Raw genomic sequence first — 18,958 nt, forward strand, 5'->3', positions numbered from 1 at the left:
AACAGTATAATGTATTCTATGTCTCAAATTACAGAGGGGAGCTCTGGAACTGATACAGAAATTTAACCTTATTCCTAAAAAGAAAGAAGAGAAAGAGGAAGGGTAACACAGTGTTTACAAACAGAATCAGTTATTTATTTAGAATGGAGCTTTGCTTCTGAGACGGGGTTGTGAGAGTGCTTTGGGACTGGATAACTCTGAAGAAAGGCTTAAAAAGATAAGCCAAGGCTGATCCTCAAGTGGAGTTTGTTTGTGTGTGTGTGTGTGTGTGTACGTGCATGCGTGTGTGTTTGAGTGATGAAATTCATTTCAGTGCTTGAAATCTGTTTTTCGTGTTATGGTTTTTGAGTGATAGTTTGCAAGCTGCTATATATATATTTTTTTCTGTTTAGAATTCAAATGGACATGAGGATGTTTTAAACGCAAGCAAATATGTATGTATCCATCAGCTGCCTACCAGAGAAACAGGCAGTCATTTTCAACTATTCCAAACGTTGAGTCCTCTGGTTTACCCCTGAATCTCTCTTGAATACGTCTACCTCTCTATGTCACAGTGCCAGCACTCCAATTCAGACTTCTAGCATTTCCTACCTGGACTTTGCAACAGTCTCCTCACCGGTCCGTCTGACTCCAGTCAGATCCCTCTTAACCATGCTGCATACTGCTGCCAGTGTGTTGTGTATAAAGCACAAACCAAACCCCTCACAGTGGGTCCTCCAGCACTTGGTTGTAATCCAGGCCCCTGAGCCCAGACATTTGGGCCCTGAAGGATCTGGGGTGCCTCCTCTCCAGCCCCATGGCCAACACAAGCATCACACTCTAACAATTCCAGGTCACCACAGTTACCTTTGCTTGGAATGTTCTTAGCTCTGTCTGGAAAGCTCCTTGTATACTACTTTATGGAATATAATTTGGCAATTTAAATGTATAACCTTAGAAACAAGGAACTAATCTAAAATGTGAACTAAAGTCTAGACTCAGAGCTACTTATCACAGCCTTATTTATAATGGCAGAAGAAGTGTGTGTGTGTGTATGTGTGTAACAATTTAGGTGTCCAAAAATAGGCAATTATTGGCACATGGGATATTATATATTAATTAAAAATGATGCTGACAAACTTTTGGAAGACATGGAAAACACATGTTTATTCTAGAAAATGAAGTAGGAGATCAGCAAGACTTGTTTTCTGAGCCTTGGTCAAGACCCTCTTGATCAAACCAGGATGTAGCCAAGAAACTGGCCAAAACCAGCTAGGACCAAGACGGCAACAAGGGCAACCTCTAGTTGATAGTCTATAAATGATGCCATGGCAATGATCTGGAAATGACCTTATCTAGTTCTGAGAACTCCCTGCTCATTTTCCGGAAAGTTCATGAGTAACCTACCCCTTATTTAGCATCTGTTTAAAAGTGGGTATAAATATAGCTAGCTGGCAATCCATGAGTGCTACTCTGGGCCACTCTGCCTATGGCATAGCCCGGCTCTGTCTATGGAGCAGCCATTTTGCTGTACACTGTGGCTCTAACAGAACTTGCTTTCTGCCACTGTCAGCTTGCTCTTGAATTCTTTCCTGAGTGAAGCCAAGAACCCTCCTGAGCTAGCCCCAGTTTTGGGGTATACCAGATTCAAAAAAACTTAAGAGTGACTGGAAGATGCAAGTATCCAAAAATACATTGTAAAAGCAAATGAAGAAAAAAAATAATAAGAATAGAGACATAAAACAGAGTAAGTGATGGGGCTAAAAAACACCTTTTGGCTATTAGGTAGGCCACAAATTTGCCTCTTAGATTTCTGTCAACAAACAGAAAAAATCTAGAACACAGTTGCATATCTAGAATATAAAAACATTCCCCTTGCTTGAGAGAAATACAGTTATTCCACACATGAATTATTCTGGTGAGTCCCCACGAAGAAGTCAGAGTGCAAAATCCAAATGAGACACAATGGAAAGTTTGCTAAGATTGCTTCTTAATCACCAATAAAAACCATGGCAATTGCACCAGCCAACCCAAATCTGTAGGGAGTTAATATGAAATAGTGCATGTTTTTAGTTTTCTTGTGAATTTACCTTGTTTCAGGAGTACATTTTAGAAAAACAGAAGGACCTAATTACATTCCAATTAATCTTCTTGAAGAATAATTTTTTAGTCACCCTTCTGTTATACTTAATGAGTCTGAAGTTGTACTTGCTGTAAAAGTACCTAAAGCCAGCTAATCTAGCTTGACAATTAAAAATAGACTTATCAGAATGCATAATTAAAAAGCAGGAGTAGAAGGAGGGAGACTGGTGAGAAGCCTACTGCAGAAAGTCAGGGAAGAAGCAATGGTGGGAATGATGTTAGCGATGGTCACAGAAACCAGAGCAGTACCATTGATAATGACAAGAATAGTATCATCTGAGTATTGTAACAATAGCAATAATATAAATGTATAAAATTATCACTTTGTCAGGGTTTTCAGTGTATAAATACCAATTTCTATAATAATATAAATGTATAACGTTATCACTTTGTCAGGGTTTTGAGTGTGTAAATACCAATTTCCAGTTAGCCAACTTTAATTGCATTCTTGAATCAAATCTAAGTTCCTTCATTGACATTTTCTTCTGTTAACAAAAGTAAAGCCCAAATTAAAAATAAAATGCGCACAAAATTCCAGACTAGGGGAATGAAGAATTGCTGTTTGGTGAATTCAGAGTTTCATGTTGGAGGATGAGACATTCTAGAGATGGACAGTGGTGATGGTTTCACAGCAAGGTGAATGTACTTAATGTCACTGAATTGTATATTTAAATATGATTAAAAAGGTAAATTTTACGTTATATACATTTTACCAAAAAACAAACAAACAAAAAAACTGAAAAACAAACACCACACATACACACAACCCCCACACAGCTCCAGGATTATCTGATCTAACAGGTAACCTTGCTCAGGCAAAACTAACTTCTGCTGTAAATACAGGCCTGCAAAACCTGGGCCTGCAGAGCCACTGATGGAGCTCGCCTCAGGCGCTGCTCAGAGAAGTCAGCGCTGCTCTCTAATGCTGGAATCTGCTTCAGTGTGCAGATGCTAAACAGCAGCAGTGCAACGCTTTTCCACAAGAACTATTTTAGGATAGGTGTTGTTAGGTATTTATTTGAGTCCACCATCTCCCCCTGCTCCGAAATAAGACCTCATTTAAGTCCAGGTGGGACTGACAACACTGCTTCCTGGCGTATCCTCTGAGAAACACTATTTACAAAATGGAACTATATGCAGTATGGGTTGAACATCCTTTATCCGGGATGCTTGGGGCCAGAAGTGTTTTGGATTTTTTTTCAGATTCTGGAATGTGTGCATTATCCCAAATCCAAATAGCCTAAATTCAAAACGCTCCAATGAGCATTTCCCTTGACCATCATGGTGCTCCAAAAGTTTCAGATATGGAGCATTTTGCATTTGGATTTTTGGACTATATATACTAAACTTGTAATTTGTTTATGAACAAGTTAAAAGTTGGGAAGCATCTACCAAAGATGATAACATGAGTTTTAGAGAATTTTGTTTGTAATCCAGCTCTGACAATAATAACCCAGCGGGACATGCTGCCCCTACACACCACATAATCAAACTAACTATTTAAAGACGAGAAGCTGCTTTTCTCTGTCTTCTGTAGTGCGGCGGGATGGTGACATGCAAAGAACTCATCAAAGGATATTATAAAATAAGCTAAAGGGGGCCAGGACACCTCCCTGTTTTATCTCAGTAGAAAATTCTGACTGGGCCAGAAAAAGACCCTGATCTTTGAAGAGTGAGTTTTATATAAGCACCAACATCCCAGGGTCTTTGGTCGGTATATGCACCTTAGGCTTTAATCAGCTTCTGTCAATAGTATCAAAGGCCAAAGGAAAGTCAAAATGAGCCACAAATAATCTAAAAAAGACTCTATAATCTAATACCGTTTCTAGCACATTCTTACAATGTATGTGAAAAGAACAGAATAGTAAATGATATTGACAATAGTATCTTAAAGTTGCAAAATAAGCATAAGAAACAAAAAGAAGATGATATATAACAATGATAGCAGTAGTTACCTGCATGAAGGAGTTAGGCAGATATTTAAATATTTACCCATTTTACAAATTTTCTAGAATGAGGATGCAATGGACAATATAAACCACTGTTAGAAAATATGAAAACATTACTTTTTTTTTTCTGTGGAATCTTTCTTAACTTCCTTGTGCCTGGTATTAATTCCTCCAAAATTTTAATACATTGTGTTATTATTGTTACACATACCATTCTCTATCATGAATGCTTATTTAAATTCCTTTCTCTCCCACTAGCCTATTTCCTTTAGAGCATGCATCATGCCATTTGTCTTCTCATGGCTGGGGATTTCCACTGTTGCTGGCATACAGTTGCTGCAAAATGTTTTTTGTTCCAAATGAAGCATTTAGGTACTAAAAGTGTATTACTAGACAGGGTTTACATTTTTTATCTGTTGTGGAGGAGAGTTTGCAAAAATCAAAGAAAAAAACAGTAGTAGAAACTAGTATCTTCCCTAATTGGTGATAATGCTATAGGGATAAATTAGAGATAGAAGAGAATTTCATAGGAATGTAGGGAAACAGTGTATCTGTTGCTTTGGTTTAAAACAATGGCAAATAAGGACTTCTGGCCTGCCTAAGGAATTCATATTCTGAGACACTGTGTGTTTGAAATTGAGAAGCTCAACAGGCTGAAATGAATAATCCCTGAAGAACAGTAGGGACACCATGAGATAAAAGCCATGGAAGAATCAGAGAGGCTAACTTACTCTCTGTGCAAGAGAAGAGAATAAAATGAAACATCTTTTGTGGCTAGAAATCATGATCACAAATACTAACCTTAGATACAAAAACCACCCCTAAAATATAGTGTAATGCATATTTTGGCATACGTATGAGGTAGCAAAACCAAAGTGTCTCGAGTAATGTCTCAGTGGTGTATAGGATCAAATCTAAACCACAGAAGTTAGGCTTGTCTGAGGCTGAGCTGTTTTGTGGGCTGAGGGGGTCTGTTGCTTATGGTAGATGTACACATCCAGGCTCACTCCCGGGGGCCTCACCTTCACGTGCTAGAGACAGATTGGATGAAGAAAGGATGAAGGGGAAGAAATGGTAGGTGTGTATGTGCATGACTTTAGTAATCACTATGACAAATAAAGAGAGGAAGGCATTTATTAATAATTCATCATAATTTGTTCATGGGTCTCAGAAAGAGACAAGCAATAAAATGATTTTGAAAAAGTTGTGGCACAAGAGTATAATTTGGAAAGACATCCTAAATGAAAACAACAGTGAAGAGATGCACCAAGAATGTCAGGAGTTATGAGACCACAGAAAAAAGTGAGTGAAGGGAGATGATAAACTGGAACATTTTTTGAAACAGTTTTTATGCCAAGGAGATGCAAAGAAGTCTGTGGATGAATCAGCCTGGAAATAATGGGAAGGAGAGTCTATGAAGTTCATAGGAGCAAAGGCTTAATAATACCCCAGAGAAAATTATGTAGCAAAAAGCAAACGCCAGTGCATTTGTTTGATAATATCCATTAGTGCAAACTGTCTGGCAGAAAACAGCAACAAGCATAAAAATACCTTGATTTTAAAATCTACAAGGAAAAAATGTATGAGCTATTCAGAATAGATATGTGTGACTAGTATAAGATCAAACAGTAATTAACTGTAGCTGTATTTGAAAATGCTCAAATGCATTTTGTTATTTAAAGCAGGGTTCATAGTATGGAAATAATAGTAGATGGACAGTAAGGAACATGAAACAAAATCAAGGAATGAGATAAGAATCAAATAATTATTTAAACAAGGAGGAGCCTGAAGCCAAACTAAACTAGCCAAGAGCAAGGGCTAATGTATATTAAAATCCCTAAGGTTTTATTTTCTGTGGTAAATATTAAAATGCTATTTTTTGGTTAATATTTCCAAAAAATTATAATATAAAAGGAGATCTGGAATAATACATCATGAAAATCTAAACACTGTTAAAACAACACAATCTGTCATAAATAAAAATTGAACTCAGCCAAAAATGTTCCCAAATAAGGATATGGAAAATTAAATTGTGGTACATCTATGACTTGGATATTATGCAGTCTCTAGCAGTTATATATATATATATAGTAACATGAAGTTTATTCATGAGAGAGCTTTAAGTGAATAAACTATTTTATACGGTATGAATTGTAGAGCTAAAGTAATACTATGTATATAATTTTTAAAACAGATTTTCTTAATTTACATTTGTAAATATCTTTGGATTTTTCAGAAGAATGCAGATATTTAACTTTAATCGGCTCTGAATTTTTTGTATTAGTAGTAATCACATAGGGCTCTAAATAATCTTCAAGAAAAAAATAAAGGAAAGCACTTTATTTGCTTATATCTAAGAGGCTTTATTATTATTATTTTTAATTAATTAATTTTTTTGAGACAGAGTCTTGCTTTGTCACCCAGGCTGGAGTGCAGTGGCATGATGTCCGCGCACTGCAAGCTCTGCCCCCCTGGGTTCATGCCATTTTCCTGCCTCAGCCTCCCGAGGAGCTGGGACTACAGGTGCCCACCACCACACCTGGCTAATTTTTCTGTATTTTTTTTTAGTAGAGACGGGGTTTCACCGTGTTTGCCAGGATGGTCTTGATCTCCTGACCTAGTGATCCGCCTGCCTCGGCCTCCCAAAGTGCTGGGATTACAAGTGTGAGCCACCGCGCCCGGCCTAAGACGCTTTATAAAACCTTTAATAAAATACTGCAGAGATACAAGATGTTGCTCCAAGAGGCATTCTGTAGTTCACATACTGCATTTGTCTGCCCGTGTTTCTGGAAATCACTGAGTAAACACTAAGTGTATGTAATAACTAGAAAGAACTTACATAGCAAATCCTCATATGAAGGAAACTACCAAATCTTCAGTTATCTCTGTTGATGATTTCGTCTCAGAGAAAGGTGTCTACAAACTAAGGGAAAGTGAATCACAATTGAAGGCTTTGGCTGGGGCCACCAGGATGTACTTCCCTAACGCCTGTTTTCCTAATAATCAATTTGCCTATGCACATTTCAACCAAGGTCTGTTTCCCTTGGGAGTTTATGCATCAATTTTAGTATCCTGTCACTTCTTTTTTGGTCCACTCTTTGTCATTTTGGGATAATTAAGCCATTCCTCTAAAGTAATTTTTGTTTCTTTTGTAGTTCTAGTAAACAGTCCTTAAGTTTGCATTGCTTTATGAATATGTAAATTGTCTTATATCTTTGTGGTATATGTTTTCCTACTTTACTTTTAAAGTCTCTAAGAACTGTTTTTTTTTTTTTGAGACAAGGTCTTGCTGTCGCCCAGTGCACTGGTGTGATCACTGGAGTGTAGTGGTATGATCATTGCTCGGTATAACCTTGAACTCCTGGGCTTAAGGGATCCTCCCACCTCACCCTCCTGAGTAGCCAGGATTATAGGCGAGTGCCACCATGTCCCAAGTACCACCATGTTCAGCTAATTTTTACTTTTTTTTTTGTAGAGACAGAGTCTTGCTTTATTGCCCAGGCTGTTCTTGAAATCGTGGTCTCAAGCAATCCTCCTGTCTTGGCCTCTCAAAGCACTAGGATGACAGGTGTGAGCCACCGTGCCTGGCCTAAAGTATCTAAGAATATTGAAAGCCAGTCTTTCTAAATGAAGAATCTCCCACTAAGGCATAATTTCATTTTTATTTTTGGGACATTTACACAGATGAAAAAAAAAAACACTAAAAAAGGTTATCAGTGAAGGAGGATGGATTTTATGTGACTTTTAAAAGATTTAAGTATTTAAATTTATTTAATTTTAACAATTTAAAAATTCAGACAACTTCTCGTGAATTTCAATTAGGGAGAGGGAATAGGATTATATGAGAATCACCTGGGGAGTTTCCCCAACTATCCATGCCTGGCATCCTCCCCTAGATGCAAGAATTTTGTGGGAATTTGAGTGTCACATCTCTTTCTGTTAGTTTAAAAAAAAAAAAAAGAAAAGAAAGGGCACGGTATCTGTCCTTGGCTTCCTACTTACTTCTGACCATATTCTAATTACCACACTGTTCATGATCATTCACAAAAATTTTTTCAGATTTTAATTAATTTTTTATTATTTTAATTAAAATAGTACTGGTAAAAGCCAGAATTGATTCTGAATATCAAAGATCTGTTGTTCAAGAAAACTTGTACTTGGTGACCACATCATAAATTTCTGTATCATGAAGTTCTAGTTCATAGCAGTATACTTCCTTTGATGCAAAGGGGATAGGGGATCAGAAACACATTTCATGACACAGTGTTTTCAAGGACAAAGGTTATACAAAAACAAGAATGTCTGGGTTGTCTGCAATGGAAACATGGAAATGTTGAGGCAGACTGACCTGGCAGCACTATGCCCGGCAGGTCTGGGCCAGGGAGGCCACGCAGGCATGCTCCACACACACAACCCAATCAAAAGCAGGCAGCCTAGTGACTCACCGGCAGGGCAGGATCCGGACAACGTCATTGGGCTTGTACCCTTCAATACAAACTGCACAGTTGTCAAAATCGGACTCTGTTTCCTGCAACAGAGGAAGCACAGATGAGCCTATTTTCTTAGCTTCATCTCTTGTGTAAATATCCAAGCCAAAACCCAAGGAGAGCTTGCCTGGAGCAAAGCTTTCGGTAGTGCTGGTGCCAGTTTTTAAATCAAATTTACCATCATTTGGACTAGTTTCCATTCCTTCCAACCTCTACTTTTTGTTTCTAGGTTCCGCTTCAAGTGCTTTTGTGAGGAAAACCATTTTCTAAAGTACATTACTAAAAATGCTATTAATTATAATTAGAGGCAACATATCTAAATTTTCAGGATGAGAAATAATGCTTATGGTGAATCACCTGAATGATATTTAATCTATCCATTCTTCTGGAATCTAGTGTATAAAATAAATATTAACACAAAATGGTAGTTCCAATTTTTTTCAAGTATATAAACCTCTTTTGATGCCTCATAAGATAGTGCTTATGTAATAGTCCTTGTACTTTTATTACTCTCTGATTGAGGGGAAATAACATACTGACTAAAATATACTTTAAATTTAGTAATGCCTTTAAATAAATTTTATCTTATAAGCCCAGTGGCGTTTTTATATACTTGAAAAATAATAGCACATAATTTGTGAGATAAATCAATTATTCAGAATAGAGACAATACCTGCTTATATGTGGAGTTGTAAATCCCTTACATTGCCCCAAGGAGCTCCAAACCCATGTATTGTAATCCATTGCTCTAACTTGGCCTAGGGAATAAGGAAGACCCTTAGAAGCCCGTACACCTGGGCAGGACTGCTTTGTTTTCCTCCTCAAGATATACTATTGCTTCTGGCTTTATGATACCATTCTACAGTGAAGGAGACTATTGAAATGAATTCGGGGCTCTGTGTTTTGGTTTTTAAACAATTTTTATAGAGACAGGGTCTTGCTGCATTGTCCAGGCTGGTCTTGAACTCCTGGCCTCAAGTGATCTACCTACCTTGACCTCCCAAAGTGCTGGAATTGTAGGCATGAGCCACACCACCTGTCAACCTTGGGATTCTGAATACTGGATTTCAGAGGGATTGAATATACTTCCTGCATTTATACTGTAGACTTGAGTGGAGAACATAGCTCAGCACAGAAAGCTGTCTTGCTTGCAAAGATTCATGAAAAACTTTCTCAGGTCATAACATCAGGAACAACCATTTTGATTTTATCTTGTGGGACACTGGAATAAACTCATGAAATATTACTTGAATACTGAATATTGTTTCCTTTGCACTGGCTGCTAGAAAGCCCCAACTTAATTTTGAGACCCATTTCTATTACACATTTTAGATAATCCATTTGTGTACTAATTTCATTCTGGCTTCATCTATTTTTTTATACACTTATCAGTTTTTTTTTTTTTTTTTTGGGATGGAGTCTCGCTCTGTCGCCCAGGCTGGAGTGCAGTGGCCGGATCTCAGCTCACTGCAAACTCTGCCTCCCAGGTTTACGCCATTCTCCTGCCTCAGCCTCCTGAGTAGCTGGGACTACAGGCACCCGCCACCGCGCCCGGCTAGTTTTTTTTGTAGTTTTTAGTAGAGACGGGGTTTCACCGTGTTAGCCAGGATGGTCTCCATCTCCTGACCTCGTGATCCGCCCGTCTCAGCCTCCCAAAGTGCTGGGATTACAGGCTTGAGCCACCACGCCCAGCCCTCATATTTTCTATACAACTATTTTATTATCATAGTATATGCATTTTATAAGAAACTTTAAATTATGTTTAATTAAGAAGAGTATAATAACATATACTGATAGGACAACTGTTAGCATATATTTCCCTTTGCCATCCTGTCCTCTCTTCCACCCTGGCTGTAAGAAAAGTTAGAAGCTTTTTTGAATAGCTCCTCACCAAAAAGAAAAGAGGCTGTTACCTTGTCACCCTTCTTGATAGTCCTGACCTGGAGTTTGCTGATGGCTTTTTTTGCTGCATCCCCCAGTCGGCGCTGAAAAACCAAAACATGCTTGTTAATAATAAAGATCTGTAATTCTTGACTTCATTTCTGATGTTGTTTAATACACCAGGGCAGTTAGCTCTGAAATCATGCACATGTGGCATGAATGCAAACAATGATGACTAGAAAAGATGGGGTAGTGGCATTTGTGCAAGGGGGCTTTAGCAGTTGAGGTCTATAAAAGAGTTTTGCCATAGAGAGAAGTTCTTCATGCCTAGTGTTAAGCAAGTGGCATGTGACAAAGACCCTGCCCTATAGTTCTACAGTGCAGGTTATATGTGCATATAGTAGCCAAAAAAAAAAAAAGAAAAAAAAAAAAAAAAGGAGTTTAGTAATTTGTCACTCTAGCCACTCAATTTGTGTCACAGAGATAATCTGGAGTAGCTGGAATAAATTTCATCTCCTCTTTTTGACAATCAGGATTCATTGCTTGGATATTCCTTCCAATCTGCTCATATAGGCATAACATTGGTTTAACTTTGGTCTGTTCTATTCCATCACGTTCTCACATGGCAATTTTACCTCCTTTATGCATGTTTAAGTGTGAGGGTGCATATAGAAAAATACATAAAACATAATGTTCAGTTTAGCAAATAATTATAAAGCAAACACCGGAGTAACCACAACGATCCATGTCAAGAAATAATATATCACTCTCTTCCCATTTTTGGCAGAGAAAATTACCATCTTAATGAGCCCTGCAATAATGCAATCAGAGGGTGATGAGGAAAACTGGGAGAAGGATAGGGTGGTGAGTAAATTAAACTTTAATCAGTCAAGAAAAAAAATTGTTCATGTGCATGTGAGTTTTCTACATGTTTTATCTTCTTAGGTATATCTATTTCTGGTCTGCAATAGATGTGTATCTGTAGTAGTAAAACATTAGAAGGACTAAGATTAAGAGGGTTAACATTTAAACACAGACTAATCATTTGCTTTCACTAATTTTGTTCCTTTTGGAAAAAGCACTCAAGCTTCTTGCTTTTCTTTTTTTTTTTTTTTTTTTTTTGAGACGGAGTCTCGCTCTGTCGCCCAGGCTGGAGTGCAGTGGCCGGATCTCAGCTCACTGCAAGCTCCGCCTCCCGGGTTCACGCCATTCTCCTGCCTCAGCCTCCCGAGTAGCTGGGACTACAGGCGCTCGCCACCTCGCCCGGCTAGTTTTTTGTATTTTTTAGTAGAGAGGGGGTTTCACCGTGTTAGCCAGGATGGTCTCGATCTCCTGACCTCGTGATCCACCCGTCTCGGCCTCCCAAAGTGCTGGGATTACAGGCTTGAGCCACCGCGCCCGGCCCTTGCTTTTCTTTAAAATAGTGAACATACATTAGTGAACAGTTAATATATCCTAGGTGCCATATTAAAGCTATATATGCATTATCACCTTTGATATTATAATAACTATGAGAAAAACACTATTTAATAGAATTAACTGAGGCTTACAGAGCTTAAGTAAATTGTCCAATATCATAGAATTAGTGAAAGGTAAGTCAGAATCTGAATAAAATTAAGTTTGACTTTAAAATCAAAGCTCATCTATCACCCTCACCTTCATTTACAAAACCACCCGATCAACCAATCAGCCAGTCAGCCAACCATCTAACATCTGACCAGCCAGTCAGCCATCCATCCAACATCTGGCTAGCCAGCTAATCAGTCAACCAACCATCCAGTCAATCAGAATCACTAAGTGTTTACCATGTGGCACTTCTCTAAACACACAGCAGTTAAAGTAATTAGCAGAAAAGATGTTTTCCTTGTCAATTCATTTTTCTCTTTGATAGTTTGTCCTTCATGTCTAAAATAATACTGACATTTTTATCAGAAGGGTAAGTTTTGGCTCTTTCCTAAAAGGAGACCTATATCATTGAGATTTATGCAGAAGTCCATGAGTAGCTAGCAAACTAAGGCAGCAGGCAAAAATAGAAAGAGTCTTTAGTGATAAATACCAAGGAAAAACAGGAGACTGAGAGGAAAAGAACTGAACTGAGGTGAACTAAACATGATGGAACTTTCCTCTCCTCTTCTTCTGGTTCTTAGGTATTCATCCTTTGACTTCAGCTCAAATCATTTATTCAGGGAGCCTTTCCTAGATGTATCCAACAGGATCCCTCTCATCTAGACCCTGATAGCACTATACCTCTGCACTGTCACATTTGAAATTTGAAATGTGTTTTTATGATCAATTACTGTTAGATTGTCCTCAGATAAGCTCCCTGAGGGCAGGCCTGTGTTTATTTTTTGCTTCACATTGTCCCCTACATCCCCAGCATATATAAATAGAATAAAGCTGCCTTCAATAATAGGCAGTCAATCATTCAACATATATTTTTGATCTCTTATTCTGTGCCAAGTATAGCTTTGGGTTTAAAAAAATGGTAATGAAAACACATGCGTATGCATACACACACACACACACACACACACACAGATACACTCCTATCAACTGTAGTTTAATTTATAATCTAGTGAAAACTCTAAATAATGAGTTAATAAAATCTTAAGCCAATAGTGGTTTTTGGTTTTTTGTTTTGTTGTGGTTTTTTTTTGCTCAGAAAACAACCTGAGAAATTTAGCCAGTTAACGGGAATATTTAGGGACAAACTGTAAATGATACACGTTGTAAGGTAAGCAAATCTGTGGTCCTAGCTTGGCAAACCTAGCCAGTATCAACTGACAGCTGTTCTCCATTGAAGGACGCTGGGGCAAGGATTGAAAGGTATTGAGAAAGGGCTACTAGTTATTGGAAGTAAATGCCACAGACCTGTAGAATATTATATTTAGAATAAGAATCTGAATCCCAAAGAAACAAATACTGTTTTTCTTTTTCAGTAAAGAACTCAGATATTTTTGCAATTGTGTTTAACTGGCATTACATAATATTGCACCTAATTCAATCACTTAAAAAATGTTTTTGAAGACTAAACAGAGTAATTAAGTAGAAAAATATATTTTCATACAATGGTCATAGATTATACTCAAAGGGAACTTTTTTTTTTTTTGAGATGGAGTCTCATACCATCACCCGGGCTGGAGTGCAGTGGTGCGATCTCGGCTCACTGCAACCTCTGCCTCCCAGGTTCAAGCGATTCCCCTTGCCTCAGCCTCCCAAGTAGTTGGGATTACAGGTGCCCGCCACCATGCCTGGCTGATTTTTTTGTATTTTTAGTAGCGATGGGTTTCACTATGTTGGCCAGGCTGGTCTTGAGCTCCTGACCTCATGATCTGCCTGCCTCAGCCTTCCAAAGTGCTGGGATTACAGGCATGAGCCACCGCGCCCGGCCAGGGAGTCAACATTTTTAAAAAGCAGGTGAACTAGAAATAATGTTTTCAAAATTCAATTTCATTTAAAATAATGTTTTAGCAAATGAAATATGCTCTTCTTAAATGTGGGCATGTAGGGGAAGTTCAAAGACTGCATTAAACTTTGGCTGTGTATTTAACTTAGCAGTTGGCTACATCTGAATAAAAATAGATGGCTTTTGAAAACATTCCCTCAATCTCTTCTAGAGAAAAAACCCTTTCCATGCCCTTTTAAAATAATGCAGGCTGCCTTTATTTTTTAAAAATGGCATGTCCTTTGAGGAAATGTAAAGCAAGCTGACGTTAAGGTAACAGGGATTTTGGCTAACAGTAAAGTTAATGGCTAGGGAATTAGAAAGACGAATTCCATTACTGGCATTTGTATGACTGGGCCCTAGAGAGGTTAAAGAAGTTCAGCAGAGGATTAAGTCATTTAGGAGATGGGCTTCCCAAATTAGCAGAATTAATAGATTGAGGGAAAGGGAGTAAAAGAGAAAGTACAGTCATGTGTGGCTTAATGACAGGGCTACATTTTGAGAAATCCATTGTTAGGTGACTTCATCACTGTGTGAAATCATGGAAGATACTCACACAATCCTAGATGATACTGCCGGCTATATACATAGGCTCTATGGTCTAGCCTATTGCTCCCAGGCTACAAACCTGTACAGCACGACTGAATACTGTAGGCAGCTGTAACACAATGGTAAGGATCTGTGTATCTAAACATAGAAAAGATACAGTAAAAACAGGATATTATAATCTTATTGAACTACCGTCGTACATGTGGTCCATTTTTGACCAAAGTGTAGTTATGCAGTGCATGACTGTAATAAAGTCATCTTCAACTACAAGTCTATGAGGCCTTCCTCCTAGAAGCCCTGAGAAATCAAATGATTCACAAAGGTAGGAAGACATATTTTCCTTGATCATTCTAAAAAGGGGTATAATGGTATTCTCTTCCATTCCCTTTCCGGTGACATTCCTTGAGTTAAGCCTCATTCTGTATGTTATCGATAAATGATACACATAATTTCTCCTCTGTTGAGGAGGAAAAACATAGCATTTTGGCAGTGGCAGATAAAGGATATGAAAGTCTTCCCTGGCAAGGGCAGAACAGATGGTCCAGATACCTGGGGAAGGAAAATCAGCTTCTGAGATGTATATGATGATATGGGATCATGTAATAAAATATATATTTTTTTTCTGTAAGAGTTCTGGATTAACAAAATTAGGGAAAAAGCACCACAAAGTTTTGAAAAAATGCAATTTCCATATGCATGTAAACAAGTATTATCAGTATATGCATACTTATTTTTTTGTAGGTGGCATGAAAATTACACACCTACAGAGAAGACCCCATTAAAAAAATTATACAAAGAAAAAAGTACCACTTTCAACATTTTAAAAACAGTTTTCAATATTAAAAAAAATCTCACTTTCAATAATTTTCAAATGAGTTTTACTGGATTTCCAAAATGCGAATTAAAGAGATAAGTAAAAATATAAACATTTAATGAAATGGCCCAAATAAGGCTACTGTTGCTTTTGTAATTGATCTCTTCTGTCTTTGGGTTTTTGATTGCACCCAGTTTGAAGAGGGAAGGAAAACTACAGGCCCTGCTCAAACTGAATCCTGTACCTAGCCTGAATAGAGAATCTAGGGATTAGAACCAGAAGTCTGTTACAAAACAGACTCTTCCCTTTCATTCTCAGAAATGCAGAGTAAAGTGATGCTAATGGAAGACTCAGGGACCACTTCAGGTGGATTGAGGAACCACCTCAGGTTTGAGTCAGCCTTTTGTTTCAGGTAGGGATTCCACTCTCTTCTCTAGGGTGCTCCTATGAATTCTTTCTAATCTAACCAGACCCAAATCATATTTATTATTATTATTATTAACATTATTATTACTTTTGAGACACAGTTGTGTTCTGTCACCCAGCCTGGAGTGCAATGGCGTGAATCTCGGCTCACTGCAGCCTCTGCTTCCCGAGTTCAAGTGATTCTCGTGCCTCAGCCTCCTGAGTAGCTGGGACTACAGGTGTGTGCCACTGCACCCAGGTAATTTTTGTATTTTCTGTAGAGACAGCGTTTCACCATGTTGGTCTTGAACCCCTGACCTCAGGTGATCTGCCTGCCTCGGCCTTCCAAAGTGCTGGGATTACTGGCGTGAGCCACTGGTGCCTGGCCAAAATCATGCTTCTTACTAAAGCTTGTTAGGTGTTAGGCCATTGTAATAATTAGGTTTCTCCATCTATTTGATCTAAACAGGCGTGAATATATTTACGAAGGTTATTGGTTTCTTGACAGTAGTGAAGATAAACTGTTATGCAAAATAAATACAGAGCCATGTATTAAAAGAATAAAGTCCTACATAAATTCTAACAAGAATGGTAAACAGCAGACTCCAGTTCAACCCGAGACACATAAATTAGTAATCTAAATATTTAAGAAACTGAGAAAAATAAGAAACTTTCCTCTTCCTCTGTTCTGTGTTATAAATAGAAATGCAGTGAAAGTGATAATACAAATTTGGAACATAAGGATTCCAAAACATAGCATCAAAACTGAGTTTATTTTCTTCCTATCTCATTTGACTGGATAATTCTGTAGCATATTTTATTTTTTCCAACAGCTGTATTTTATGATCATGTTCATTGTCATCATCACCAAGTGGATGATAACTAAGTGTTCTTAAGTTCTAGGTGAAGGGAGGCCACTGCCAAAGTAAACAGAATTGGTCCCAGTTGTGTAAAACCTACATGGTTATGAGTGACGCAAACATTTTCTTCATGCACTCTAATACATAATAATGATCCTTCCAGGACTGGCTGATATGATAGAAGTCATAGCACAGCCAGTCCAATAAATTTCCATGGTGTGGATCACCACTCCACAAATCTAGAAAAATAGATAAAATAATTTGACTATTTCGATAGCTGTGATGACCTCACAGAGTGATGCCATAAATCTGTTTGTGAACACACAATGTGAGGTAGAAACATCAGGGTTTGTTGTGGTGGTTGTTGTTGTTGGAGGTGTTATAGAGCAGAAAATAATGGTTTCAAAGTTAGAAGACCCAGCTCTTTATCCTATTTTTGTCACTAGTTAACTGTGTGACTTTGGCCAAGTCACTTAAACATTTGTGGCCTTCCGTCCCCTTACTAATAACATAAGATATGTAAAGTAATGTCATCTCTAGCTTTACCAGCTCATGATTTTCATCCATGCACAAAAGAATAGGGAGGTAACATGCTTTGAGACCTGAATAATCCAAAAAAAGCAAATCAAGGGCTAATTACCTCACTGAAGACTGCATGGATACGACACGCGCTTTTGCCTTTCTGTTTCCCTGAGGGCTTTCTACTTTCTTCTAGAGCAGTTTCAGGGACAATTTTAGTCCTCACTCTTTAGGAGACAGAAGCATCTCTGCCTGGACTCTCCCTTGGTGGCTGAGACTTGGCAAACTCCTTTCCTTTCTGTTTTTCTTTGTGAAGTTCACGTTTATTTTAAATTTCATTACTTCTTTTATTCCAACGCAGTTTAAGTATCAATATGCAAGGCGTGCAAAAGAAATCAAAGGCACACGGGCCATGTACATGTAAATAATAGGAAAAATTATTCTCAGGAAGAGAGAAATCTTTCAGGAAAACTTTGCTGAATGTCATTACCAGGCCTCAAATAAAAATAAAGCAAATCAAAACAGATCTGGTTTCCTTGGATTAGCCTCAAAGGCAATATTGTTTATGAAAACCAAAAAAGATCCCTACTTAGTTTATCTGATCTGTCCATATTTGAATAAGCTACCATTTATTGGGAGTTGTGTGTTTTTCAAGTCACAGATCCAGTCCTTGTGTCCGGGATGAGATGTCCTAGCAGATGGTGAGACAATATTCCAACATCACAGAAGACAGGGATACCCACCATGGCCATGGCAGGAACACCGCTTGCTGCTTGCCTTGCCATCCTGCAGGGTTTTCATAAGTAGGGTAAGAATCAGTGAATGGCAGCAGAAGTGGCACCTCTAGGGAATGAGGGGATCCTTGGCCTTCTGGCGGGGAGAGGAGAACTGTCCATAGTGCACACTGGTATTCAGGATCAGGAGTCTGTCATGAATCTGGCCTCCCAACTCAAAGGTCAAGAAGAGGTCACAAGATCGTAGGTCATTAGATGGGCAGAATGGAGATGAATCCTTAGCATTCTCTGGGAAGCCCCTTAAGGTGAGGAGTCTTAAACTAGACACAGCCAACTTTCTGTATGGCAGATTCGACCAATAATGGATTAAACACATTTGGGGGAAAAAAACAAAAAAAGATAACAATACAACAAAATAATACAAATAAAAAAACACAGCATAACCACTATTTACATAGTGTTTACATTAGGTACTAGAAGTAATTAGGTAATATAAGTAAATAAGAGATGATTTAAAGTATATGGGAGGATGTGTTATATGCAAATAATATGCCATTTCATATAAGGGACTGTGGACTTTGGTATCCATGGGTAGGAGGGGGGTCCTGGACCAATTCCTCATGGATGCTGAGGGATAACTTTATTAGGAAGGACTTAACATGACAGCCTTGCTTCTAAAGCTGGAAAGGGCTGGTGCTCAGTATTGAATGATCAGGAGTTGCTCATTTTACAGCTTGACTGAGGCAAAGACTGGCAACCTGTCCCATGGGTTAGGTCTCTGCACCTCAATGCCATTGAGGTGGCTTCATCTGGTGGAAAACACTTTGACTTGCAATCATCAATCTGGCTGCATGCCCTTGAAAAGAAAATCACTTTACATTTCTCTCTCCCAAATTCATTCTATTGACTGTTCTTTTAACTTCTAAAAACTATAATTCTAGGATCAGGCAATCAGCATTCTCAAATACTTGAGTGAAATTACAGCCAGGTGTCTTCTGCCTCCCAGTTCCCATGACTGTGGTTTCCTCTCTGCAACCCTCTGGCACATGGGTTCTCAGGGCTGACCTGAGAGGTGTCCAGTCTACACGGTGTAGAAGTCCACACACTGGTGGCATCGATGGGCTATTTTCTTAAAGTACTCATCCAGGGGCATGATCAGGGCTGGTGAGGAGAGAGAGATCTGTCATGGTATTT

The 18,958-nt window shown here is 38.4% G+C and overlaps 1 protein-coding gene across 1 annotated transcript in view; it reads right to left on the minus strand.

The window, feature by feature from the left end:
• RNF150 (ring finger protein 150) overlaps positions 1-18,958 on the minus strand; it is a 274,592-nt gene that overhangs the window by 70,150 nt on the left and 185,484 nt on the right. The window contains exons 3-4 of the mRNA XM_025386561.1: positions 10,471-10,542; positions 8,516-8,598 (exon numbers count right to left, since the gene is read on the minus strand). Of these exons, the coding sequence (XP_025242346.1) occupies positions 8,516-8,598; positions 10,471-10,542 (155 nt within the window). The remainder of the gene's footprint in view (positions 1-8,515; positions 8,599-10,470; positions 10,543-18,958) is intronic.

This window comes from Theropithecus gelada, chromosome 5 (assembly GCF_003255815.1).
Source record: "Theropithecus gelada isolate Dixy chromosome 5, Tgel_1.0, whole genome shotgun sequence".
In the NCBI taxonomy this organism is placed as follows: domain Eukaryota; kingdom Metazoa; phylum Chordata; class Mammalia; order Primates; family Cercopithecidae; genus Theropithecus; species Theropithecus gelada.